The sequence below is a fragment of the Scyliorhinus torazame genome, chromosome 3 (assembly GCF_047496885.1).
Source record: "Scyliorhinus torazame isolate Kashiwa2021f chromosome 3, sScyTor2.1, whole genome shotgun sequence".
Lineage (NCBI taxonomy): Eukaryota > Metazoa > Chordata > Chondrichthyes > Carcharhiniformes > Scyliorhinidae > Scyliorhinus > Scyliorhinus torazame.
Window position 1 is genome coordinate 121,174,908 of NC_092709.1, and position 26,486 is coordinate 121,201,393.

At 45.2% G+C, this 26,486-nt stretch overlaps 1 protein-coding gene across 8 annotated transcripts in view; it reads left to right on the top strand.

Moving 5' to 3' along the window:
• Positions 1 to 26,486, top strand: part of ugt8 (UDP glycosyltransferase 8) — a 347,377-nt gene that overhangs the window by 158,798 nt on the left and 162,093 nt on the right. For all 8 annotated transcript variants that reach the window (XM_072496162.1, XM_072496170.1, XM_072496167.1 and 5 more), the window contains exon 3: positions 10,700 to 10,842. In XM_072496162.1, coding sequence (XP_072352263.1) covers positions 10,700 to 10,842 — 143 coding nt within the window. The remainder of the gene's footprint in view (positions 1 to 10,699; positions 10,843 to 26,486) is intronic.

The window sequence follows — 26,486 nt, forward strand, 5'->3', positions numbered from 1 at the left end:
GGGGGTAACCTGTGGATGTTGAACTAGTATTTCTCAAAAACATCAGCGCAAAAGGGAGGACTGAATCCCAAGTGGTGTTGTTTTGTTGGACCATTTTTCTGAGGGTGACTTTTAGGGTCCGATTCATGCGCTCCACGATACCACTTAACTGGGGGTGGTATGCAATGTGGAATTTTTGGGTAATGCCAAATATCGTGAGGACGTTCTTCATGACACGTCCCGTATAATGAGAACCTTGGTCGGATTCAATGCTGCGGGGAGTCCCCATCTCGTAAAGATGTGGTGGGTTAAGATCTTTGCGGTGGTCTTTGCCGTGTTCGTTCTGGATGGGAATGCCTCGACCCATTTCGTAAAAGTATCTATGACAACTAATATGTACTTGTAACCATTCCTGCAAGGGGGCAATGGTCCTATAAAATCGATCTGGAGGTTAGTCCAGGGGTCGTTAACAGGACGGGTGTGACAAAGCTGAGCCGCCTTTGCGTATCTGTCCGGATTGTTCTGGGCGCAAATGAGGCGATTCTCAACCTAGTGCGTTACATCTTCTTTTAAACTTGGCTACAAACAGAGCTGCCTGAGGTGGGCTGTAGTGGGATCAATTCCCTGATGTCCATGACTGTCATGGAATAAACACAAGTTGATTCCTGTCCTGTTCAGGAACCACATAAAGGGTGTCTTTTAACACCACACTGTCATGTGTGGTCAGTGTATTTTTAAATCTAACGTAAGGTGCTGGAAATTGTCCTTTCAAAATCTCCCTGAGATTGCTATCCTGCTTCTGGGCCTGCATGAAATCCTCGATATTAGTCTGCAAGACCTGAACTGCATTCACTGGTGCGCTTTCGGGGGGTGTCCAAAAATATCCATGCCTGGAACCTGCCTTAGCCAGTGCGTCGGCTTTTACATTTCCAGGTGGGGAGGAACGGTGGTGACTGCGAACTTTAACAATTCCGAATGTCCTGTCCTGTGCTTTCTCTAAAATGTGGTGGAGCAATGGGGCTGAAGGGAGGGGTTTTCCATCTGCGGAAACAAATCCTCTTGCTTTCCACAGGGGTAGGAATTCTGTAAGGCTATTGCAGACATAGAGGCTGTCCAAGTATATGTCTGCTGGGCTGGGGAAGGAATCTGGGTGATCCACAATGTACGCAACGACTGCTAGTTCTGCTGCCTGCGCGACTAAGTGGCCTGGTAGCTTTAAGGAGATCTCTTCTAGGGCGTGTCCCTGCACGTCCTCGACATATATGCCGCATCCTGTAGTGCGCTTTCCTTCTAATACTGTGGAAGAACCATCCACATATATCCTTAAGGGTCTGCACGTGTCTGGGGGCTCTGGGGTGAACTACCTATGTTTCTGAGAGGTGTTTTCGCAATTATTATGTTGTGGTGTGGTGAGATGATTTCACATTCGTGGGGTGTGCCTGGGTACTGAATGTTGTCGGCTTGGAAAGTGTTGGTCTTGGTCCTTTTAACGGTGATGTCTCGTCCCTGCAAAAGAAGTGTCCATCTAGCTGCTCTAATTTGGCTAACTGTACCGTCCCTAAGTCGTCCGTCAAGTAGAAGTTGGGTGGGGGTGTGTTCAGTGGAGATTGTGATGGGGTTTAGTCCGGTTATGTAGGAAAAATACTGAACTGCCCAGAAAACTGCGAGCAGGTGCCGTTCACAGGCCGAAAATCCCTGCTCCACAGGATCCAAAAGTCTGGAGGCGTATGCCACGGGTCTTAACTGTTCGTGCCGTTCCTGGAGGAGCACGGCCTAAAGGGTGTGGTCGGTGCTAGCTATCTCTATGGCATAGGGGGAAAGCGGGTCTGGCACTTGTAGTGCGGGGGCTGCAATGAGGGCTCTTTTCAAAGCATCCACAGGATCCGTATGCTGCGGAAGCCATTCCCAAGGGGCTCCTTTCTTTAGGAGTTCCGAGAGGGGTGCTGCCTTGCTGGCGAAACCGTCAATATGGTTTTGGCAGGAGCCAACCAGTCCTAAAAATGACCGGAGGGCTGAAACATTCTGGGGAAGGGGCAATTTGGCAATCAAGTCAACTCTTTTGTGCTCGATCTCGCGTTTACCGTGCGTGATAATCGTACCCAAATATATCACTTTGTTGTCCAAAATCTGGGCCTTTTTGGGGTTTACTTTGCAACCAATTTTCTGTAGGAGTTCCACGAGTTCGGACAGAAGCTCGATGTGCTCTGCCTTGGTGTCTGTCTGCAGTAATAGGTCGTCCACATACTGGACCAGACATTCGGGGCGAGAAAATGTTGATAAACCATTTGCCAACTGTCGGTGGAAAATGGAGGGGGAGTTGTGGAATCCTTGTGGAAGGCATGCCCACGTGTACTGCTGACCTTTGAAAGTGAAGGCAAATTTGTATTGGCATGCTTTTGCCAATGGAATGGACCAGAATCCGTTACTGATGTCCAAAACCGTAAAGTATTGTGAGTTGAGTCCCTGTTTCAGCATGGTCTCAGGACTTGTGGCTACTGTGGGTGCTGCAGCGGGGGTGACTTTGTTGAGTTCCCGGTAATCGATGGTCAGTCGCCATGAACCATCGGGCTTTCTCACTGGCCAAATCGAGGCATAAGTAGTGGAGGCTACTGATCTGAGTACGCCCTGCTCTAATAAGCTGTCGATAACTTTTGCGATTTCTCCCTCAGCTTCTTGGGGAAATCCGTATTGCTTTTGGGGTCTACGGTCAGGTCCTGTGATTTGAACGGAACCAGTCATCCGGCCACAGTCGTGTTTGTGGGTCGCGAATGCTGTCCTGTGCTTCTTTAGAACTGCCCTAATCTGCTTGTCTGTGCTAATCGTGGTCGGGTCAAACCAGAATTCGCCGACTGCGCTAATCTTGTTTGCGTATTCGCCTATTGTGAGCGTTGCGGGGGCTCTTGCGGATTTTGCCATTCTCCAAACACACTGGTTTACCGGATCAAATGGAAGGTGGTGGGAGTTCATAAAGTCAATTCCCAAAATGTGTTCTGCTGTGTGGGGCAGGTCGACTAAAACTATGGGGTGCTTTGTCGTTATATTGCGAATCTGAATGGGTACAGGTGCTGTGATGTGTCCCTGCTGTGAGTGGCCTGTGAAGCCGCTGAGGGTGATGGTGGCTGTAGTGGGCCACGTGTCTTTCTGGAATATGGTGGAGGAATTTATTATGGTTCGGGACTCTCTTGTGTCCCAGAGAAATTCGATGGGCTGTCCCCGTATCTTTGCTGCAACTACTGGTCGGCCGGACCTATCCCGAAGGGTGTCGCAGACCCAACTGAGGTAGCCCGAACACCGTCAGTCCGTTCCGTTCAGGTCCGTCTGGCCTGAACGGGTGCTCACACTATGTGTGAGCTCTGTCCTATTCTTATTCAGAGTGCCTGCATGTTGGGCTTTCGTGGGGCATTGCATTCTCGTGCAAAGTGTCCTAACTGCCCACAGTTGTAACACTCCTGTGGCTTTTGTGGGGGGCTGTTCCTGCCTTCGTTCACCCATGCGGGGTTCTGGTGCGCTTTCACCGCTTGGATGTCTGCTTCTGCCTGCTGTTCCTCGGGTTTCCTAACTGCGGGTTTGTTTTGTACAGACTGCTCCCAGGTGCGGGAAAATCTTTAAAAAAAACATTTCTCATTATGCGCTTCTTCTGAGGGGTCATAGTTGGTACAGGCTTTTTTTCGTCCCTCTGTGGCATTGGAGATAAGGGTGCGTGTCCATTTGGCCATACCTTCTTGGGACAAATGGGCGCGGTCTAGATTACCGAAAACTGCTGTGAAATGAATCCACAGGCGTCCAGCAAACGCTGTGGGGTGTTCCGTCTTTTTCTGTCTGCACTTATTCAGGCCTTCTACAGGGTCACCTCTGTTGTAGCCGATCGCATCTAGGATCGCTGTGTGCATTTCTGCAAGGGTGCCTCCTCCTACATTCTGTTCGTCGGGAAGGGCTGCTACGGCCGAAGGGTCTAAACTTAAAACTGTGACCTTCACGTGCTCACGCTCGTCCAGGCCGTACATGGTCGCCTGCTGCTTTACTCTAGCAAAGAAGTGGTGGGGGTCTGAGGTGGGGAGGAATGGTGTGATTTTCTCGCACGCGTCCCGTAATTGGGTCACGGTCAAGGGGGTGGTATAAAGAAATTCTGTATTACCGTCCGATGTGACTGTGCGGTGGGTGGTTACTGGATTCATTGGTGCCTGAACTATCTGCTCTGTGGGGGGTTGGGGCGGTTTTATCTTCTGGGGCTTTCCTTGCGCACATGTTCCCTGAACATACCTATGCGCGGTCTCATTTAATTCTTCCCAATCCGGGCCGTCTTCTGTATCTAACTGGGATCCAAAGGTGCTGTGGAATCCATTCTGAACTGAAAGCAAAGACTGCAGTTCTGCAGTCTGCTTCCTGCACTTCGCATGATCGAGTGAGATTACATAGATTACATAGAACATACAGTGCAGAAGGAGGCCATTCGGCCCATCGAGTCTGCACCGACCCACATTCATCCCTCACTTCCACCCTATCCCCGCAACCCAATAACCCCTCCCAACCCTTATGGACACTACGGGCAATTTTTAGCATGGCCAATCCACCTAACCTGCACGTCTTTGGACTGTGGGAGGAAACCGGAGCACCCGGAGGAAACCCACGCAGACACGGGGAGAACGTGCAGACTCCGCACAGACAGTGACCCAGCGGGGAATCGAACCTGGGACCCTGGCGCTGTGAAGCCACAGTGCTATCCACTTGTGCTACCGTGCTGCCCAGCTCTGTCTCTGCTCCGTGGTGGCAGCATGGAGTGCTCGTAATGCTGCTTTCAGGTCGCTACACTGCCTTTTTCTCTGCTTCCTCTCCTACCAGGACTGCATGTTGTGTGTCCTGATGGGACTTTTCGTACTGTGTCTTGAAGCTGCTGAGGTGTGCCAGACAAGACCGGTGTGCCCACTTGTCATCATCCACCTCTCCGTCCCTTGCTGCTAACTTCCTTCTTAATTCTATGTTCTCTTTCTCAACCTCGCTTACATCGACCTTGCTCATTCGATGTACTCCTATCTCTTTACGGAGTGCCCAAACGACCTCCTCTGTGCCTCGCAATTGTGCCAGACAGGACACGATTGCCATTGGCTTGCGAGCTTTTCCCAAGCTTTTCTTATGAATCTCTGACAGGTTCCCCCACCAAGTATGTCCTATACGTCCGGGTCCTGTTTCTTTATTCTCACAGAATTCACTCCAAAGGGGCCATCCCTTCCCTTTGAGATATTTCCTGATTTCCTCTTCCCAAACGGTACACTGTCCTTCCCGGCTGCTGATTGCTGCAACTACGAATTCTTTGGGGTTCATGAGGCGTTGCATTGCCATCTTTCCTCTCTAAATACTATCTTAAAATTTGGAATGAGGGGTATTAAGGCGGTGCTGTAAGTACGGGTACGGCTTTGGCTATTTTCCGGAATACAAACTCCCGACAGTTTTCGCAACAAAAATCAATCAGTTTTATGCTGTTTAGCACAGGGCTAAATCGCTGGCTTTGAAAGCAGACCGAGGCAGGCCAGCAGCACGGTTCGATTCCCGGAATGTGGCGACTAGGGGCTTTTCACAGTAACTTCATTTGAAGCCTACTTGTGACAATAAGCAATTTTCATTTCATTAGAGCCCTGTTAGTTACGCATGCACTAACACACTTCCGAATTATGAGGATTGATCAGAACTGCTTGAACACTTGTGGTTTTTCTGTTCCCAATTGGATTTTTAATTCAAATTTTGGGTTCTCCCGGAGTGGTTAGCCACTTCTAAGTCGGGTCCCGTCAGGATGTCGGCAGTAATATGTTGCTAACTTTTGGTTGGCTCTTAATTCGTAATTTGCTCTGTTTGTTTAACCTTTGCTCTAGAGTCGCCAGGTATCTTCATGATACCGCCATGAGGTTCAAGTTCAAGTAATGATCAATAACTCAACACACCAATTAGAACATAGAACAATACAGCGCAGTACAGGCCCTTCGGCCCACGATGTTGCACCGAAACAAAAGCCATCTAACCTACACTATGCCATTATCATCCATATGTTTATCCAATAAACTTTTAAATGCCCTCAATATAGAACATAGAACAATACAATTAGTCAGATTCAAATCAAAACACATTTATTATACACCGTAAATCACTACTCATGCATAAACTCTACTTTCTAGACTATGCCTATCACTAAAAGGCCTATACTTAGCTTCGGACTGGCCCACCAGGTCAGGGGAACAAATGGCCTTTCGTTCAGGTCCTGAGTCTGCAGGATTCAAAAGCTGGTATGGACTGGTAGCTAGGAGCGCCTATCTCGTAGCGAGCGTTGACTTGAGACTTACTTGGTTGGCGTGGCCGCTTGAAAGTTAATTCTCAGGGGTTGCTTCACATTGTTGAGTGATCCTGCCAAGAAGGACGATTTGAACTTGGGGGCTGTACTTTATAGTCCCCAGGGGCTTCCCGCCCTTCGGGGTGGAAAATGGTTCCAAATGATTGGACTGCGTTGCGATCATTTGGATCGATTTCTCCAATACTGGAGTTGTTCCCTGATCGCTGGGCGGTCCCTAAATGTCCGTTGGCCTTCCTTTGTCTTGCCAACTGCTGGCGCCAAGGAGCCTGGCTTGGCTGTATTCACCTTAAGTGTTGCAATTGTGCCTTGGAATCGCTCATTACTATGCTGCTGGTTTCAGTGCGGTCTGGTTTTTGCAAGTTTCAATACACATGATTTCTGCACTTGCTTGTCTTTGCCTGTGTTGACTGAATTTCCCTTCAGTCTTTGCGGTTCTCCATTTTAAGTCGGGAAGTGGCCAACCCAGGTGGCTACATACCCAATTCTTTTTTTTCCCAATTAAGGGGCAATTTAGCATGGCCAATTCACCTACCCACGCAGACATGGGGAGAATATGCAAACTCCACACAGACAGTGACCAGGGGCCAGGATCGAACCCGGGTCCTCAGTGCCATGAGGCAGTAGTGCTAACCACTGCACCACCACAGCCCGCAGCTGGAGCTGTTTGAGTATACAATTATTTTTTTCCAGTTAAGGGACAATTTTACATTGGCCAATCCACCTACCCCGCAAATCGTTTTTGGATTGTGAGGGCGAAAACCACGCAAACACGAGGAGAATGTGCAAACTCCACACAGACAGTGACCCAGAGCCGGGATCGAACCTGGGACCTGGGTGCCGTGAGCGGAGCGACATTCACTTCCCCAGCATGGGCAGCAGACTCTGTCCGGGAGATGGTGGCAGAGGCAGTCAGCGCTGCCAGCCTCATCAGGAGAAGACTGCTGGTGAGCCAGCCAGAGGCATTGAGGTCACTGGTGAGGCCTCTGCCCTGAGAGAGGCAGAGAAACAGGGCTCCAAAGGCCACGGTGTAAGCGCCCTGTTTGGGCTGAGGCCTGCTGATCCCCTGCTTCCTCTGCAACCAGGCAGCACTGCTGAGCAGTGCCAACACCTGGTGGGCCCCTGATTGAGCTTGACCACACCCATCTCCTTGATGAAACAACTGGGATTTGAGGGTGTCCAGTGTGGTGGCCTGGGTCGGCTCCCAGATGACCAGAGACTTCTGAGCACTCAAAAGACACGGGAAACATTCAGCAGTGTGAGCAGCCAGGAGCCTGGATGTAGCACAAAAGGGGTGCGTTCTAAAGACAGACTGTAGCAATGATGGTGTGCATGAAGTTGGTACCAAACCACTCCACACTAGTGATTTGCATCACTGTATATACACAAGGGGTTAATGTAAATGCACTACAACTAAGTAACCACAAGAGGGAGCACCAGAGATGTATATTAATAGACAGACAGGAAGTCAGGGGGCACTCTTCACAGGAATGGCAGTGAGTGAGCAGGACACAGACAGACAGCTCAGATGTAACATCTAGTATAAGCGTGGTGAGAGAATGAACTTACACAAAACATCTACTTCAACTGTAAGACTACGAGCTTTATTCAGACACAAGGAATAATACACCCACTACTACCTCCAGCCAAAGCAGCTGCCACCCTAGCAAGCCCATCTATCTTTGAGCATTTTCAGCCTCCCACTCCCCTTCGCTGTCATAACGCCCAAGCACCGCTTGTCAATACTTGCACTAATTTGTGCCTGCGTGACTTATGCCTAAGAGCGGTGGACCAGCGCAGGAGAGTGGAGCATATTCTGTCCAAGCCGCTAAGTAGATTTAAATGCATGCAAATGATGGTTTTGCATGGCCCTGCACAGCACAAACCTTGATTTCACCACAAGTAAGAGACAAGCATGGCGCTGGAATGGGCACTGGGTGCAAACCTCTATTTTTGCATGACACCACATTCTTCGTCCAATCACAATTCGTGTTTCCATTGTCGTGAAACTGAGAATCCAGCCCTAGAATTGTTGTGGAATCTGTGGTGATTTTGTTACTTGTAAGTTTCAAGTTCTGCAGAGAAATCTTGATTATTGCTCTCACCAGTTGCGGATGAAAGTGCGATCTGTCCAGCAAGTTTCATGGTTAATTTTGATGAGTTAAGCTTATTTCTCTTCTCTTTTGACAAGGTGCCACACAAAAGGTTGCTGCATAAGATAAAGATGCATGGCATTAAGGGTAAAGTAGTAGCATGGATAGAGGATTGGTTAATTAATAGAAAGAGTGGAGATTAATGGGTGTTTCTCTGGTTGGCAATCAGTAGCTAGTGATGTCCCTCAGAGATCAGTTTTGGGCCCACAATTGTTCACAATTTACATTGATTATTTGGAGTTGGGGACCAAGTGCAATGTGTCCAAGTTTGCAGAGGACACCAAGATGAGTGGTAAAGCAAGAAGTGCAGAGGATACCGGAGGTCTGCAGAGGGATTTGGATAGGCTAAGGAAATGGGCTAGGGTCTGGCAGATGGAATACAATGTTGAAAAATGTGAGGTTATCCATTTTGGTAGGAATAACAGCAAAAGGGATTATTATTTAAATGATAAAATATTAAAAAATGCTGCTGTGCAGAGAGACCTGGGTGTGCTAGTGCATGAGTCGCAAAAAGTTGATTTACAGGTGCAACAGGTGATTAAGAAGGCAAATGGACTTTTGTCCTTCATTGCTAGAGGGATGGAGTTTAAGACTAGGGAGGTTATGCTGCAATTGTATAAGGTGTTAGTGAGGCCACACCTGGAGTATTGTGTTCAGTTTTGGTCTCCTTACTTGAGAAAGGACGTACTGGCACTGGAGGGTGTGCAGAGGAGATTCACGAGGTTAATCCCAGAGCTGAATGGGTTGGATTACGAGGAGAGGTTGAGTCGACTGGGACTGTACTCGTTGGAATTTAGAAGGATGCGGGGGTGGGGGGGGGGGGGGAGAATCTTCTAGAAACATATAAAATTATGAAGGGAACAGATAGGATAGATGCGGACAGGTTGTTTCCACTGGCGGGTGAAAGGAGAAGTAGGGGGCATAGCCTCAAAATAAGGGAAAGTAGATTTAGGACTGAGCTTAGGAAGAACATCTTCACCCAAAGGGTTGTGCCTAGTGAAGCAGTTGAGGCTCCTTCATTAAATGTTTTTGAGATAAAGATAGATAGTTTTTTTGAAGAATAAAGGGATTAACGGTTATGGTGTTCGGGCCAGAAAGTGGGGCTGAGTACACAAAAGATCAGCCATGATCTCATTGAATGGAGTAGCTGGCTCGAGGGGCCAGGTGGACCTACTCCTACTCCTAGTTCTTAAGTTCTTTGATTTGCTTCCTTTAAAGCCTTGCAAAGCAGTTTTTGAAAAGCAAATACCCAGATTTCTGGAGAAAGACATGTCTGTGGTAATTTCACCTCTCCTTGCCCTCCAGTTCAGCTCCGGCTACTCCTATACTTTACCCATCTTTCTCTGCTTTGGCACCTGTGCAGTCCTTGTAACTGAACAACAGTGTTCCTGGCTCTTTGGCTGTGCTCTTCTTTTGACTTTGAGAAAGTCAGCAATTCAAAAAATGGACAGAGTTGACAAATGCCCATTACAGTCACAAACATTGGGAGCAATGATAATGGGAAAACAAAGCAAGGCGGGTAGTAGCATACATGGAAGCAGAATAGCATTCAGAGAAAAGTGGACTTAAAGGAAGAGATTAACATTGGGTTTGTGAAATGCTGATGCAATACAGCCCAGAGAAACCCAGAACAATACTCCCACATTTCTTGTTTGTTGGGAAATGTTTGTATGACTAATTCTCACATATTATTGAAACGACTACATTTGGTGCCTTCCAAGACATGAACCATAATGATAGTCAAGTCATTCAAAACCTGAATATTTACCATCCAGAAAGAATTAAATGCTTTACAAATTGCACCTCAGTCAGCTGATTCTTTCAGGCCTAATCCCACCATTCACTGTTTCTACAGTATATAATGCAAGATCTGAGAATTTGGTTACACTGTCTGTTGGGGAAGTGTAAATGGCTAAATGATTGCTACCTGCTGTGAATCCACATGATGTTTTCCACAGTGCAATTGACAATAGCCTCCATCTGCATTCCCATTCTAATAAATAATTAAAGAACCAGGGAACGGTGTGCTATTGTGCCAGCTCAAAAATTGTACGATTACAAAGAATGGATGCTTTCGGCTTACCACATGTGCACAATAAGATCCTGTAATGTAAAAAGAATATTGGCGAAGATATGTCTGATTCTATATATTTTACAGGAAGATACATTTAGAGATGCTTGTTTTATTTAAGTAAAATATTGATTTGCATTCCTTTTCTTTTGGATAATTCAGGACTTCATGATTTGGGCAGATGGTGCTAAGGAGAGGGGCTTTGTCCTGGTATCATTTGGAGCTGGTGTGAAGTATCTGTCAGATGACGTTGCACACAAATTAGCAGGAGCTCTGGCTAGGCTTCCTCAAAAAGTGATGTGGAGGTATGTATGCAATGGGTGGCATGGGGGTTGATGGAAGAAGAGTAGAGGAAATAAATATGCAATTGTTCAACAAATTGTTAAGATTGCATTCAATGTTATAACTGGTTGGGAAGATCCCAGAATGGAACCCTGGCTTAAAAGACTAACTTTTTTTAAAGAAAACACCACAGGACCGTTAACTAGTTTTAACAACAAGAAAAAAAATGATTAAACGTGAAAAAACTGGATGATGATGATGCAATACCATCTCCCCCCCCCCCCCCCCCCACCTTAACAATTGCACACAAGATTTAGGATCAATACCGAATACAAAGTACATCTTACTCTACAATGGTCTCATTAGCACAAAGTCCTTTTTAAGCGCACAAGATTACTGTCGGCAAATACACTCTCCACATTCAACTCCAAGTGAATATCTGTGGATGTCCCCTCAGAATCCCTCCAGATATCTGTCATGTGAGAGTTTACAAACTCCGCTCCCAGAAACATGCTTTAAATCTTCTCTCATAAATATGCTTTCCCTTGGTGGCTTATATTCCGAAATCCAGTCCAGCTTTTCCAAATTACACTTTTAAATAAAGATTCTGCTCCACCTGTAACACTATCCAGTCAGGATTTCACACCAACCCCTTTAGGATTTCTTGTCCTTGACTGCTGTGCAAACTGCTCACAATTTCTCCAACTCGACTCTCGGACTATATTAAGATGGCATCAGAAGTTTGTTTTAACTTTTGAATACGGCTGTCTTGCTTTAAATCTGGTCACAGCAATTCCTTTTAACTCAGAACACTTTTTCCCTTGAATTCTTCTGAACAATATCTTGATCTCTGTTCACTTAACTCCAGACTTCTTGGACATTTTATTTCTCTAGTTTCCTTAACTAGATGAACTGTAGATTTACGGCATTTGTTTTCTTAGTCATTAGTCTATCGTGTGACTTCTAGCAAGGCAGAGACAGATGTTCTCGTTTAAATCTTCTAAAACCAACTGCTTCTAGCAGAGCTGTGAGAGCTGTTTTCTCTTTCTCCACCTCCAACTGCAATCAAATTAGCTAAACTAAAATTTAAAAGCTTCTCAACTTTACAGGGCTCCAGTTGCTAAGCAACAACTGCTAGTTTATTTATTCTTCATGCCATGGCCCCCTCTAAGCAAAATAGACACAAAGTTGGAACTTAACCAACCCCCGCACATACACAAACCTTTATCCAGCATGAATCTAACTAAAGGTTTTACCCTTCCAGGCACAGAAGCATTGACTTAAGCACACTTAAATCTGTATCTTATTTCTAATGTTTACAAATACAAATATAAATCCCGCAAAACAACCTTCCAACAGGCCCCCCGTTTGAAAGAAATAAATCTTCATAATTTCTTTACACTGGCTTTCCGTCCAATTCACACATTTTAGATGACAAATATCTAACCACGCAACTTTTTACATCATACAAGTACAGTTTTCTTTGTTCACAATTACACATGTCATAATACGTAATTGCAATAATTTAACCAAAGCAAAAACCATTTTAAAAGCATTATCAGACCCTATATGCATGATAACAAATTAAGTCTTGTGCTTTTTCTTCTGATTTCCAGTTTTCAACTCTGAAATCAATGTTTTATTTAAGTCCACTGTGCAATTGTCCTTTTCATCACCTGTAGGCATAGTTACATTTTCAAGCCAACTTTCCAAATTCAAATGTAAATTTGCATTTGATTTAACGCAGTCAAAATGTCATTTTTGGTGCATTAACATCTCCTTTCTTCTCTTGTCAAAATCTCTTATAGCTATTTCAAGAATATTGTTTAGATGCTTCTGTTCACTCGAAATAGTACCGTGGAAGCTTTATTTGTTCTTTGAACTTATCTTGTTTCTTCCAGTTGTACTTCAAAACGTTATTTTCAATTCCGTTTGAGCCCTTTCTGAAGTTTCATAGTTAGTACTAACCCTTAATTTCTGAACTATCTCAGTCCAGGACTCTGTAGAGTTTGAATGGCCTTTGTCAAACTGTTCACTTGCATTTTCTCCAACTGCTGCATAGAATCATAGAATTCCTACAGTGCAGAAGGAGGCCATTTGGGCCACCGAAACTGCACTGACCCTCTGAAAGAGGACCCCACCCAGGCACGCTCCCCCGCAACCTAACCTGTACATCCCTGGACACTAAGGGACAATTTAGCATGGCCAGTCTACCTATCTGCACACCTTCCGGACATCTTGTCTAGCATCAAAGGCAAGCATTTTTAAATCAGAGTCTCTCATCATTGACTCAGAAAGATCACTTTACAATTTCAGCATTTCTGGTTGACAATTTGTACTTTCAATTCAGCAGATACCTCAGTTGTTTTCTTTTTGTCCATTACTGACTTTGATACATAAGTAATATTACGTGGATCAGTTCTTTTCTCAAAGAGTTATTGTTCACACAAACAACTTTGAAATTGCGACACTCCATACCATCCATCATCTTTTCCTCCATCTTGCTTTGAAGTTTACAAATCTCAGAACTTGTTGGTAGAATTGCAGATAGCGATGAGGACTGTCAGAGGATACAGCAGGATTTAGATCGTTTGGAGACTTTGGCAGAGAGATGGCAGATGGAGTTTAATCTGAACAAATGTGGGGTAATGCATTTTGGAAGGTCTAATACAGGTAGGAAACATACAGTGAATGGTATGTTCAGAGAGATCTAGGTGTACAGGTCCACAGCTCACTGAAAGGTGCAACACAGGTGGAGAAGGAAGTCAAGAAGGCATACGGCATGCTTGCCTTCATTGGCCGGGGCATTGAGTATAAGAATTGGCAAGTCATGCTGCAGCTGTATAGAACCTTAGTTAGGCCACACTTGGAGTATAGTGTTCAATTCTGGTCGCCACGCTACCAGAAGGAAGTCGAGGCTTTAGAGAGGGTGCAGAAGAGATTTACCAGGATGTTGCCTGGTATCGAGGGCATTAGCTATGATGAGAGGTTGAATAAACTCGGTTTGTTCTCACTGGAACGACGGAGGTTGAGGGGCGACCTGATAGAGGTCTACAAAATTATGAGGGGCATAGACAGAGTGGATAGTCAGCGACTTTTTCCCAGTTAGAGGGGTCAATTACTAGGGGGGCATAGGTTTAAGGTGTGAGGGGCAAGGTTTAGAGGAGATGTACGAGGCAAGTTTTTTTTACACGGAGGGTAATGGGTGCCTGGAACCCGCTGCCGGAGGAGGTGGTGGAAGCAGGGACGATAGTGACGTTTAATGGGCATCTTGACAAATACATGAATAGGTTGGGAATAGAGGGATACGGACCCTGGAAGTGTAGAAGATTTTAGTTTTGACGGGCAGCATGGTCGGTGCAGGCTTGGAGGGCCGAAGGGCCTGTTCCTGTGCTGTACTTTTCTTTGTTTGTTCTTTGTCATGAGCAGAACCAACAGTTCATTGGTTTTGTTTTTTAATCCTGCATTCAACCAATTCTTCTGATTTACTAGAACCTCCTTTTCTGGTTCAGTACATTTTCCACAATACCTCACAAATACTTGTGCTTAAAGTTCACTTGGTTTTAACTTGCCAAGTTTGCTTTTTCAAATTTATCTTTTAGACCGTTCAAGCCCTCAGTCAAATGTTCCTCTCTTTTTTTATTCACAAACCCCTCTTTCATACGTGAGAGTTGCGTTTCTGTGTTAATCAGGATTTCCTTTAATTGCTTGTTATCGGCATTTAGTGTCTTGTTTTTCTCCACCGTTTTCAAAGGTTTGTTGAGATCACCATGATAAACTGCCTGCTGCAATACAATTATCACATTACTGTCTCCATAAGCCAAATCATTACCTAGAATGAAATTCAATAGATATTTTCAAAATGATTCCCACGGTAACAAATCAATTTACAAAATTACTTCATAAATTAACTCTATGCAATAAAACAGGTTCATCCCCTTCCATTAATACGTTTTCCTTCATTATCATCAGCTATCATAAGTGATTGATCTGCTGCTGTATCTCAGATGTTAATTTGTTTACTTATTGGACGAGTAAGGGAAATCTTATCCCATTGAAACAAAATTTCCAGAACCTCCAATAGCCTGGCTTACGAGTACTCAAATAATTAACTGAACTATACTGAGACCTGTCCCCCTTTCCCATTGATTCTGAAGGAATATGTTTCACCTGCACAACTGCTACAGTTTTAACAGCAATTATTTTTGAATGCTTCCTTTCTCCTGTTTTTTGTAATGTGCGTTTAAACTACAGATGGAGCTTCCCAAGTGTGCTTTGATTTTCTAAATAAAGGTAATTTTACAGTTTTGATAAATAAAAAACCACAAAGGCTTTGTGATTTAAGTAAGTATAGAATGATTTCAGTGTTGTCCCTCAATATCCAATTGTAACACAGTAGTAATGCCTATGTATTGATGTTGGATTTATGTTCGTCTAAAGGTTCTGCTTTTCATAAGCAGAAACCGATCAAATATGATTATTGCCATCAACAGATCTCCCATGGTGAATCTGATTGCATGTGGCATGTGTTGTACTGGGTGGGTTAGAATTCACATATTGGCAGACGTGATTTGGAAAGAAGCTTGTAAGGTGTACTAGCTTAGGAAAATATATGTTTATTGATTGACCCCTGGAATGTAATTCGTGTTTTTTGATCACTATATGTAGAACATAGAACATACAGTGCAGAAGGAGGCCATTCGGCTCATCAAGTCTGCACCGATCCACTTAAGCCCTCACTTCCACCCTATCCCCGTAACCCAGTAACCCCTCCTAACCTTTTTTGGTCACTAAGGGCAATTTATCATGGCCAGTCCACCTAACCTGCCCGTCTTTGGACTGTGGGAGGAAACCAGAGCACCCGGAGGAAATCCACGCAGACCAGGGAGAACATGCAGACTCCACACAGACAGTGACCCAGCGGGGAATCGAACCTGTGACCCTGGCTCTGTGAAGCCACAGTGCTATCCACTTGTGCTACCCCTATATATATTTCCCTCATGTACCAGTTTTTCTGAGTACATTTTTCATATCTTAAGATATTGTGGGCAAATTCTTATTTTTCCTTCATTACTAATCATCTCAAATCACCACTTTTTTGTTTGTAAAATGGTTTGTTTAAAGGATTTTTACACAATCCCTCCATTGCACCATGAATCTTACCAGAATTTATATGGTTGATTGGTTATAGTTTTGCTGATTGCAAACAAATAAAAATCCTGGTTTTAACATTTAGTATACAAAACAAGTGAGCAGTACCAAACTTCAATAAGGAAAGTGTCATTCATCACGTGTGACATGCTATTTGCTGTTGAGCAAATAATATTTTAGTTCCAGAAAATTCTCAGATTTACATGACACTGTAATTCTAAAAATTACCCATTAAGTATATGAATGATTTGTGCACCAGATACAAGTTGTGTCCCTTGAAGTCATACATGATGAAGTGAAATTGTGACCTGAAGATCTCAAAGTTTAATTTATGTGCAGCATGGTAGCACAGTGAGTAGCACTGTTGCTTCACAGCGCCAGGATTCCAGATTTGATTCCTGGCATACGTCACTGTCTGTGCAGAGTCTGCACATTCTCCCTATGTCGGCGTGGTTTCCTCTGGGTGCTCCGGTTTCCTCCCACAAGTCCCGAAAGACATACTGTTGGGTAATTTGGACATTCTAAATTCTCCCTCCATGTACCCGAACAGGCGCCGGAATTGTAGCCATCTGGGATGGCCACTTCCAGAATACAAAATGGACGCTCGCAAAGACTGTAGGGAACTGTGGACAATGTTAAGAAAGCAAGCAGTCACAGAGCCTGTATGCATATTGGAAAAAGAGCTCCCAGACGGAGCTGAAATTATAGGTCAATTAACATATTGATGGCCCATCTCCGGGAACAAAGGAAAGACACTCAAGCAACCGATACTGCTCCAGACATCCCAGCGCCAGTTCCCAAACTGAAAGCACAAACAAAGCCACCAAAGACACACCCAGCCATCAGGGCACCCACCCCTTTATTGGTCAAGATCAATACCAGCGATCGAGAAGCGGCCCAATTAATTGGGGCCAAGTTTAAGGCCTGCCTAAAAGCGCGCAAAGCCCCTCTGCGTATAAGAAGGAACCCCCACGAGCGAATCGCTCTCTTGGATTTGGCTCTCAAAGCGGAGAGACCCATCCACCAGCTGCACCAGAAGCAAGTAAGTCAACTTGCTTGTCGACCAAGTAGGTCAACGCTCGCTACCAGACGGACAGCCTTAGCAGTTCTCCTGTACCACTTCGAACCCAACAACCTCAGTTCCGAACAACGGCCATTGTTCCTCTGAATGAGTGGGCACCCAAAGCTAAGTATAGGCGTTAGCGTTCGAGATAGTTTAGTTCGTAGTACTTTGTGCATGAGTAGATATTACTGTGTGTGTAAATAAATAGTATTGATTTTGAACTAATTAACTGGTCTATTGGCTCTTTGATCAGTATTCGGGTTTGAACATTGTGGCAGTACCAAAAGATACCTGGCGACTCTAAAGTAAACATAATTAGGATTAAGGAAGGCAACCATATTGACCGCCATATGCATAACCAGGGAAACAGAGCAACAGAATGTGGCGGCTCGGGTCTTTTCACGGCAACTTCATTGCAGTGTTAATGTAAGCATACTTGTGACAATAAAGATTATTATTATTGTTTGGTAAATTCTGGGTAAAGTCAGAGTTTAAATGCTCTTTAGGAATAAAGTTGCAACCTTTGCTTTCTTTATTTTTATGTATACATCCATTAGTTCAAGAAGTGTGTCCAGCTGCAGCTCCTGTTAGACCGTTTGACGGCTTTGGAGCTGCGAATGGACTCACTTTGGAGCATTCACGATGCTGAGGGAGTCGTGGATAGCACGTTTAGCGAGTTGGTCACACCGCAGATGTGTACTGAGGGAGATATGAAATGGGTAACCACCAGACAGAGTAAAAGTGGGAAGTCAGTGCAGGGGTACCCTGCGGTCATCTCCCTCCAAAACAGGTACACTGTTTTGGAAGTCGTTGAGGGAGATGGCTCACCAGGGGAAGGCAGCAGTAGCCATTTTCATGGCACCGTGGCTGTCCCTGTTTCCAGTAGGGCAGGAAAAAGAATGGTAGAGCTATAGTGATAGGAGATTCGACTGTAAAGGCAGTAGACAGGTGTTTCTGTGGATGCAAACGAGACTCCAGGAAGGTATGTTGCCTCCTCAAGGGTCCTGGATGTCTCAGAGCAGCTGCAGGACATTCTAAAGGGGGACGGTAGAATAGGGCAGCACGGTAGCCTTGTGGATAGCACAATTGCTTCACAGCTCCAGGGTCCCAGGTTCGATTCCGGCTTGGGTCACTGTCTGTGCGGAGTCTGCACATCCTCCCCGTGTGTGCGTGGGTTTCCTCCGGGTGCTCCGGTTTCCTCCCACAGTCCAAAGATGCGCAGGTTAGGAGGATTGGCCATGATAAATTGCCCTTAGTGTCCAAAATTGCCCTTCGTGTTGGGTGGGGTTACTGGGTTATGGGGATAGGGTAGAGGTGTGGACCTCGGATAGGGTGCTCTTTCCAAGAGCCGGTGCAGGCTCGATGGGCCGAATGGCCTCCTTCTGCACTGTAAATTCTATGAAATCTGGTGTGCATATAGGCACCAACGATAGAGGTAAAAAACAGGATGAAGTCCGACATGCTGAATTTGGGGAGTCAGGAGATAAACTAAAAAGCAGGACCTCAAAGGTAGCAATCCCGGGATTACTACCAGTGCCATGTGCCAGTGAGAGTAGGAATGACAGGATGAATGCGTGGCTTGAGAGATGGTGTAGGAGGGAGGATTCAGATTTTGGGGACATTGGAACCAGTTCTGGGAGAGATGGGACCATTATAAATCGGATGGTCTACAGCCTTCTTGGAACCAATGTCCTGGGGAGGGGGGTTTGTTTGCTAGCGCTGTTGGGAAGGGTTTAAACTAATGTGGCAGGGGATGGGATGCAGGAAGTCAGAGGGGACAGAAACAAAGCTAGTGAGGAGAAAAGTGGAAGGCAGGGAAACAGATTGACCTGCCTAAAATAATAATAATCATATATTGTCACAAGTAGACTTCAATGAAGTTACTGTGAAAAACCCCTAATATGGCAGGGGGGTGGGAACCAGAGCAGTCGGTAAGCGGGGAAAAATAACTGAGGGAGATATACAGACTAAGGCCAGTAAGATTAAGAGAAGGAGCAGGCAGAGAGTGGTTGGTCAACGCAGCGGGGTTGGTGGGCTAAAGTGCATTAGTTTCAATGCGAGGAGTATTTCAGGTAAAACAGATGAACTTAGAGCTTGGATTAGTATGTGGAATTATGATGATGTTGCTATTACAGAAACTTGGTTGAAAGAGGGACAGGATTGGCAACTAAACATTCCAGGATTTAGATGCTTCAGGCAGGAGAGAGGGGTATGAAAAAGAGGTGGGGGAGTTGCATTATTGGTTAAGGAGAATATCACAGCTGTGCTGAGGGAGGACCTTGGAGGGTTCAGGCAGTGAGGCAATATGGGGAGAGCTCAGGAATAGAAAGGGTGCTGTCACAATGTTGAGGGTTTACTACAGACTTCCTAACAGCCAGCGGGAGATAGAGGAGCAGATATGCAGACAGACCTTGGAAAGATGCATCAACAATAGGGTTGTCGTGGTGGGTGATTTTAACTTTCCCATATTGACTGAGACACACTTACTACTAGAGGCATGAATGGAGAAGAATTCGTAAGGGGTGTCCAGGTGGGTTTCAACAAAGAACAAAGAAATGTACAGCACAGGAACAGGCCCTTCGGCGCTCCAAGCCCGTGCCGACCATGCTGTCCGACTAAACTACAATCTTCTACACTTCCTGGGTCCGTATCCCTCTATTCCCATCCTATTCGTGTATTTGTCAAGATGCCCCTTAAATGTCACTATCATCCCTGCTTCCACCACCTCCTCCGGTAGCGAGTTCTTGAAACAGTATGTAAATAGCCCAACTCGGGAAGGGGTAATTACAACAGCATTCGGCAGGATCTGGGCGAGGCTGTTTGAGAGAAAATCAACCTCCGGCATGTGTGAGGCTTTCAAATGTCAGTTGATTAGAATTCAGGACCGACATGTACCTCTGAGGACGAAAGATAAGGATGGCAAGTATAGGGAACCCTGGATAACAAGCGATATTATAAATCTTGTCAAAAAGAAAAAAATAAGCATTGGTGAGGTCTGAAAGACTTAGGACAGATGAAGCCCTTGAAGAATATAAAGCAAGTAGGAAGGAACTTAAGGTCAGAGTTAGGAAGGCTCAAGGGGTTATGAAATGTCATTGGCAAAAAAGAATTAAGAAAAATACTGAAGCATTTTGTACATATGTAAAGAGCAGGAGGATAGCCAGAGAAAGGGTTGGTCCATTCAAGGATATTGGATGGAATCGAGAACATAGAATTTACAGTACAGAGGAGGCCATTTGGCCCATCAAATCTGCACCGACCCTTGGAAAGACCAGCCCACTCTTCCACCCTATCCCCCTAACCCAGTCACCCCTCCTAACCTTTCTGGACCTAAGGGCAATTTAGCATGGCCGATCCATCTAACCTGCACACCTTTGGACTGTGGGAGGAAACCGGAGCACCCAGAGGAAACCCACGCAGACACTGGGAGAACGTGCAGACTCCACATAGACAGTGACCCAAGCCGGGAATCGAACCCTGGAGCTGTGCAGCCACAGTGCTAACCACGGCACTACCGTGCCACCTGTGTATGGAACCAGAGGAAATGGGGGACATACTAAATGAATAGTTTGCCTCAGTATTCACCAAGGAGAAGGACGTAGTGGATGAGGAGTATAGGGTAGAGTGTGTAGATATTCTGAGTCATGTTGATATTAATAAAGAGGAGGTGTTGGGCATCTTAAAAAGCATTAAAGTAGATAAGCCCCAAGGGCCTCATGGGATCTACCCCAGAATACTGCGGGAGGCAAGGGAGGAAATTGCTGGGGTCTTGACAGTAATTTTTGTATCCTCATTGGTTACAGCTGAAGTTCCAGAGGTCTGGAGAGCAGCCAATATTGTTCCATTGTTTAAGAAGGGCAGCAGGGATAATCCAGGAAATTATAGGCTGGTGATCCTTACATTAGTGGTAGGGAAACTATTGGTAAAGATTCTTAGAGATAGGATTTACTCACATTTGGAAACAAATGGACTTATTAATGGTGGACAGCATGGTTTTGTGAAGAGGAGGTAATGCCTCACTAATTTGATCGAGTTTTTTGAGGAAGTGACAAAGATGATTGATGAGGGAAAGGCAGTAGATGTTGTATACATGGACTTCAGTAAAGCCTTTGACAAAGTACGTCATGGTAGACTGATACAAAAGGTGAAGTCACATGGTGTCGTGGAAATAAAAAGTCAGTTCGCATTTTGCTAAAGGTAATTTATTTTGGACACAAATCGTGGAGGGGCTAAGACCGTCAAAAGGCCATTGCAGAATTCCCTGTATTACTGTATTAAGTCTTAATACCATGAAGTAAACAACCTCGAGGACAAAAAAACAAGCTGCCACAGCCATGTTTTACAAAACAGACCTTGGTATGTTCTCTGGCTCTTATGTAAAACAAAATTCAAAACATACTGTCAGCAAAAAAGCTGCGCAGCTGCACATTGTTTACATTGTGACCTTCCAAAATGTTACTACAGAATAAAGCAAAATATGGCTAAATATCCCATCATGCTTTGCCAAGTGCCTATTCTTATAAAATATAGCCAAGCAACTAGATATTAATTAATACCCTTAAGCGGGCAACTAATCCGCACACTAAATTCCCTTCTACAATTCCCTCCTTGTTGGTCTTATGATCAACACACTGTTAGTACATTATCTCGTCCTCCGCAGAAAAGAGTTGGTTATAATGTAAGGGGAATGACAGGTTCCTGGTTCTTAAGAGGCTGGGACCAAGGCGGCAATACTGACAGACCCACTCCCATGCCCATACAACATCCTGCGCAACATTTAAACAGTAACCATACGACAATTAAGATGACAATGGCGATTTTAATCCAGAACACAATCCTCTGTCCTAACGATCCCAACCACCCAAAGCCAAAGTCCCATCCCACATCCTCATGTAATCTTGTTACCTCTCTACGAATGTCATCCACCTGGTTATCAATTTTCTCTTGAGTTAACAGGTACCAAGGCATGTGCAACAGTTACTTACAATCAGGGCACAAGTACCTCCCTTTTCAGCTAACAAGATATCAAGGGCCATTCTATTCTGCAGCGCAACCGCTCTTATAGCAACCATCTCAGTTTCTATCTGGTTAACAGTTTCTGCAGTATCATTAGCTACCTGCTCAAGGATGTCTCATTGTTCACGTAGTTCGTATGCATTAGTGGCTATTCCTAATGGTGATATCATTATTCCCAACATTTATGCCCATGTCATAATACTTTGTGTCGTCCTGTGATGGGGATGGTCCTGCAATTGCTGAACATGATGCACATAAGGGACTATGTATCCCATTTAGCAGGAGCCTTCCCAATTTTCTGGTAACCAGGGTACGCCTTCTCGCCACATATGAAATATGTGCTGTGATATGCGGTTAGGTTTCCTTTAATATCAGTCATCATTATTCTAATTGGATACCTTCCCCAGGAGCCTACAGTAGTTCGATTTTGAACTCCGGACCAATCAATAGTCCTGTAGCTGTATGGTAGAACATAGGGTGTTGCCAATTCATGGTCTGATCACACTGACTCGTACCTACTGAGTGGAACCCATGTGTTTTATGGTTCCTAAAGCATATGCTAACTTTTGGGACTCCAATGTATGTGGGTAGGATCAAACAGGGCAGCTGGCATGTTACATTAAATCTAGGCCACCACCATCCTCAAACCTATTCATATCGTATCCAGCTGATCTCCAAACTAACACATTCTGTGTATCTTCACCACATCCTGTACTATTTCGTCTTAGAACATAGAACATAGAACAATACAGCGCAGTACAGGCCCTTCGGCCCACGATGTTGCACCGAAACAAAAGCCATCTAACCTACACTATGCCATTATCATCCATATGTTTATCCAATAAACTTTTAAATGCCCTCAATGTTGGCGAGTTCACTACTGTAGCAGGTAGGGCATTCCACGGCCCCACTACTCTTTGCGTAAAGAACCTACCTCTGACCTCTGTCCTATATCTATTACCCCTCAGTTTAAAGCTATGTCCCCTCGTGCCAGCCATTTCCATTCGCGGGAGAAGGCTCTCACTGTCCACCCTATCTAACCCCCTGATCATTTTGTATGCCTCTATTAAGTCTCCTCTTAACCTTCTTCTCTCCAACGAAAACAACCTCAAGTCCATCAGCCTTTCCTCATAAGATTTTCCCTCCATACCAGGCAACATCCTGGTAAATCTCCTCTGCACCCGCTCCAAAGCCTCCACGTCCTTCCTATAATGCGGTGACCAGAACTGTACGCAATACTCCAAATGCGGCCGTACCAGAGTTCTGTACAGCTGCAACATGACCTCCTGACTCCGGAACTCAATCCCTCTACCAATAAAGGCCAACACTCCATCGGCCTTCTTCACAACCCTATCAACCTGGGTGGCAACTTTCAGGGATCTATGTACATGGACACCTAGATCCCTCTGCTCATCCACACTTTCAAGAACTTTTCCATTAGCCAAATATTCCACATTCCTGTTATTCCTTCCAAAGTGAATCACCTCACACTTCTCTACATTAAACTCCATTTGCCACCTCTCAGCCCAGCTCTGCAGCTTATCTATATCCCTCTGTAACCTGCTACTTCCTTCCACACTATCGACAACACCACCGACTTTAGTATCGTCTGCAAATTTACTCACCCACCCTTCTGCGCCTTCCTCTAGGTCATTGATAAAAATGACAAACAGCAACGGCCCCAGAACAGATCCTTGTGGTACTCCACTTGTGACTGAACTCCATTCTGAACATTTCCCATCAACCACCACCCTGTCTTCTTTCAGCTACCCAATTTCTGATCCACATCTCTAAATCACCCTCAATCCCCAGCCTCCGTATTTTCTGCAATAGCCTACCGTGGGGAACCTTATCAAACGCTTTGCTGAAATCCATATACACCACATCAACTGCTCTACCCTCGTCTACCTGTTCAGTCACCTTCTCAAAGAACTCGATAAGGTTTGTGAGGCATGACCTACCCTTCACAAAGCCATGCTGACTATCCCTGATCATATTATTCCTATCTAGATGATTATAAATCTTGTCTCTTATAATCCCCTCCAAGACTTTACCCACTACAGACGTGAGACTCACCGGTCTATAGTTGCCGGGGTTGTCTCTGCTCCCCTTTTTGAACAAAGGGACCACATTTGTAATCCTCCAGTCCTCTGGCACTATTCCTGTAGCCAATGATGACATAAAAATCAAAGCCAATGGTCCAGCAATCTCTTCCTTGGCCTCCCAGAGAATCCTAGGATAAATCCCATCAGGTCCCGGGGACCTATCTATTTTCAGCCTGTCCAGAATTGCCAACACCTCTTCCCTACGTACCTCAATGCCTTCTAATCTATTTACCTGGAGCTCAGCCTTCTCCTCCACAACATTATCTTTTTCCTGAGTGAATACTGACAAAAAATATTCATTTAGTATCTCGCCTATCTCTTTAGACTCTACACACAACTTCCCATCCCTGTCCTTGACTGGTCCTACTCTTTCCCTAGTCATTCGCTTATTCCTGACATACCTATAGAAAGCTTTTGGGTTTTCCTTGATCCTTCCTGCCAAATACTTCTCATGTCCCCTCCTTGCTCGTCTTAGCTCGCTTCCTCGCTACCTTGTAACTATCCATCGCCCCAACTGAAACTTCACACCTCATCTTCACATAAGCCTCCTTCTTCCTCTTAACAAGAGATTCCACTTCTTTGGTAAACCACGGTTCCCTCGCTCGGCACCTTCCTCCCTGCCTGACCGGTACATACTTATCAAGAACACGCAGTAGCTGATCCTTGAACAAGCTCCACTTATCCAATGTGTCCAACACTTGCAGCCTACTTCTCCACCTTATCCCCCCCAAGTCACGTCTAATGGCATCATAATTTCCCTTCCCCCAGCTATAACTCTTGCCCTGCGGTGTATACTTATCCCTATCCATCCTTAACGTAAACGTCACCGAATTGTGGTCACTGTCCCCAAAGTGCTCACCTACCTCCAAATCCAACACCTGGCCTGGTTCATTACCCAAAACCAAATCCAATGTTTCCTCGCCTCTTGTTGGCCTGTCAACAAACTGTGTCAGGAAACCCTCCTGCACACACTGTACAAAAAACGACCCATCTAATGTACTCGAACTATATCTTTTCCAGTCAATATTTGGAAAGTTAAAGTCTCCCATAATAACTACCCTGTTACTTTCGCTCTTATCCAGGATCATCCTCGCCATCCTTTCCTCTACATCCCTAGAACTATTTGGAGGCCTATAGAAGACTCCCAACAGTGTGACCTCTCCTTTCATGTTTCTAACCTCAGCCCATACTACCTCGGAAGATGAGTCCCCATCTAGCATCCTCTCCGCCACCGTAATACTGCTCTTGACTAGCAGCGCCACACCTCCCCCTCTTTTGCCTCCTCCTCTGAGCTTACTAAAACACCTAAACCCCGGAACCTGCAACATCCATTTCTGTCCCTGCTCTATCCACGTCTCCGAAATGGCCACAACATCGAAGTCCCAGGTACCAACCCATGCTGCCAGTTCCCCTACCTTATTTCGTATACTCCTGGCATTGAAGTAGACACACTTCAAACCACCTACCTGAACACTGGCCCCCTCCTGCCCTTGGGGCCCATTCTGCTGTCTCATTAGTGGTGAATGGGATAGGTCGCACAGGGATGCCCTCCCCCGAGCATCTGGGAATTTATGTACAAACCTAACAACTGGATTTATTTATCCTCTCTGTGTACGAGTGAGACATGTCTATTAAGGTGTTAGTATGCAGTTCACCTCCTACGTGATGTTGGATTAATATGATAATACATAAGACCAACAGTGCCGTCATTTTCTTCAGGTCAGCATTTCGCTAGTACTCTCAAAGTTCTGTATGATGTAGTTTACACCGAGTTGCGTGGATCCCATCTGGCTTTTCTTTTACTTTAATGGCTGCTCGGGTTGTTAGCAGCACTTGGTGGGGCCCATTCCACCTAGGAGAAAAATAATCTTTTTTTCATGCTTTCACATATAGCTGATCTCCAGGTTTAAAGGGATGTGGGTTTACCTCTGTTGGTTGCATCTGAGCCTGTTGCACCTTTTCATGTACTTTTCCAGCGGTTTCACACACAGCCTGGGCATATTTTAGTGATGCCTCATCTGCCCATATTAAGGCTACTGCCGCTGGGGTCATTGGGGGTTTAGTTCCAGTTAATGGGACTTCCCATTAATATCTCATAACGGGATTAAGCCCGTGTTGTGATTTTTCTGATTTCTCAGGGCATACATGACTGTAGATATGGCATCTGGCCATAGCAGCCCATTTTGTTGACACTTTTGTAACTGCAGTTTTAATTATTCCATCCGCCCTTTCCACCATTCCTGAGGATTGTGGCTGACATGGTATATGCAATTTCCAATCAAATCCCATGGCTTCTGTTCGGGCTTTGGTCAATTTGCTAGTGAAATGAGTT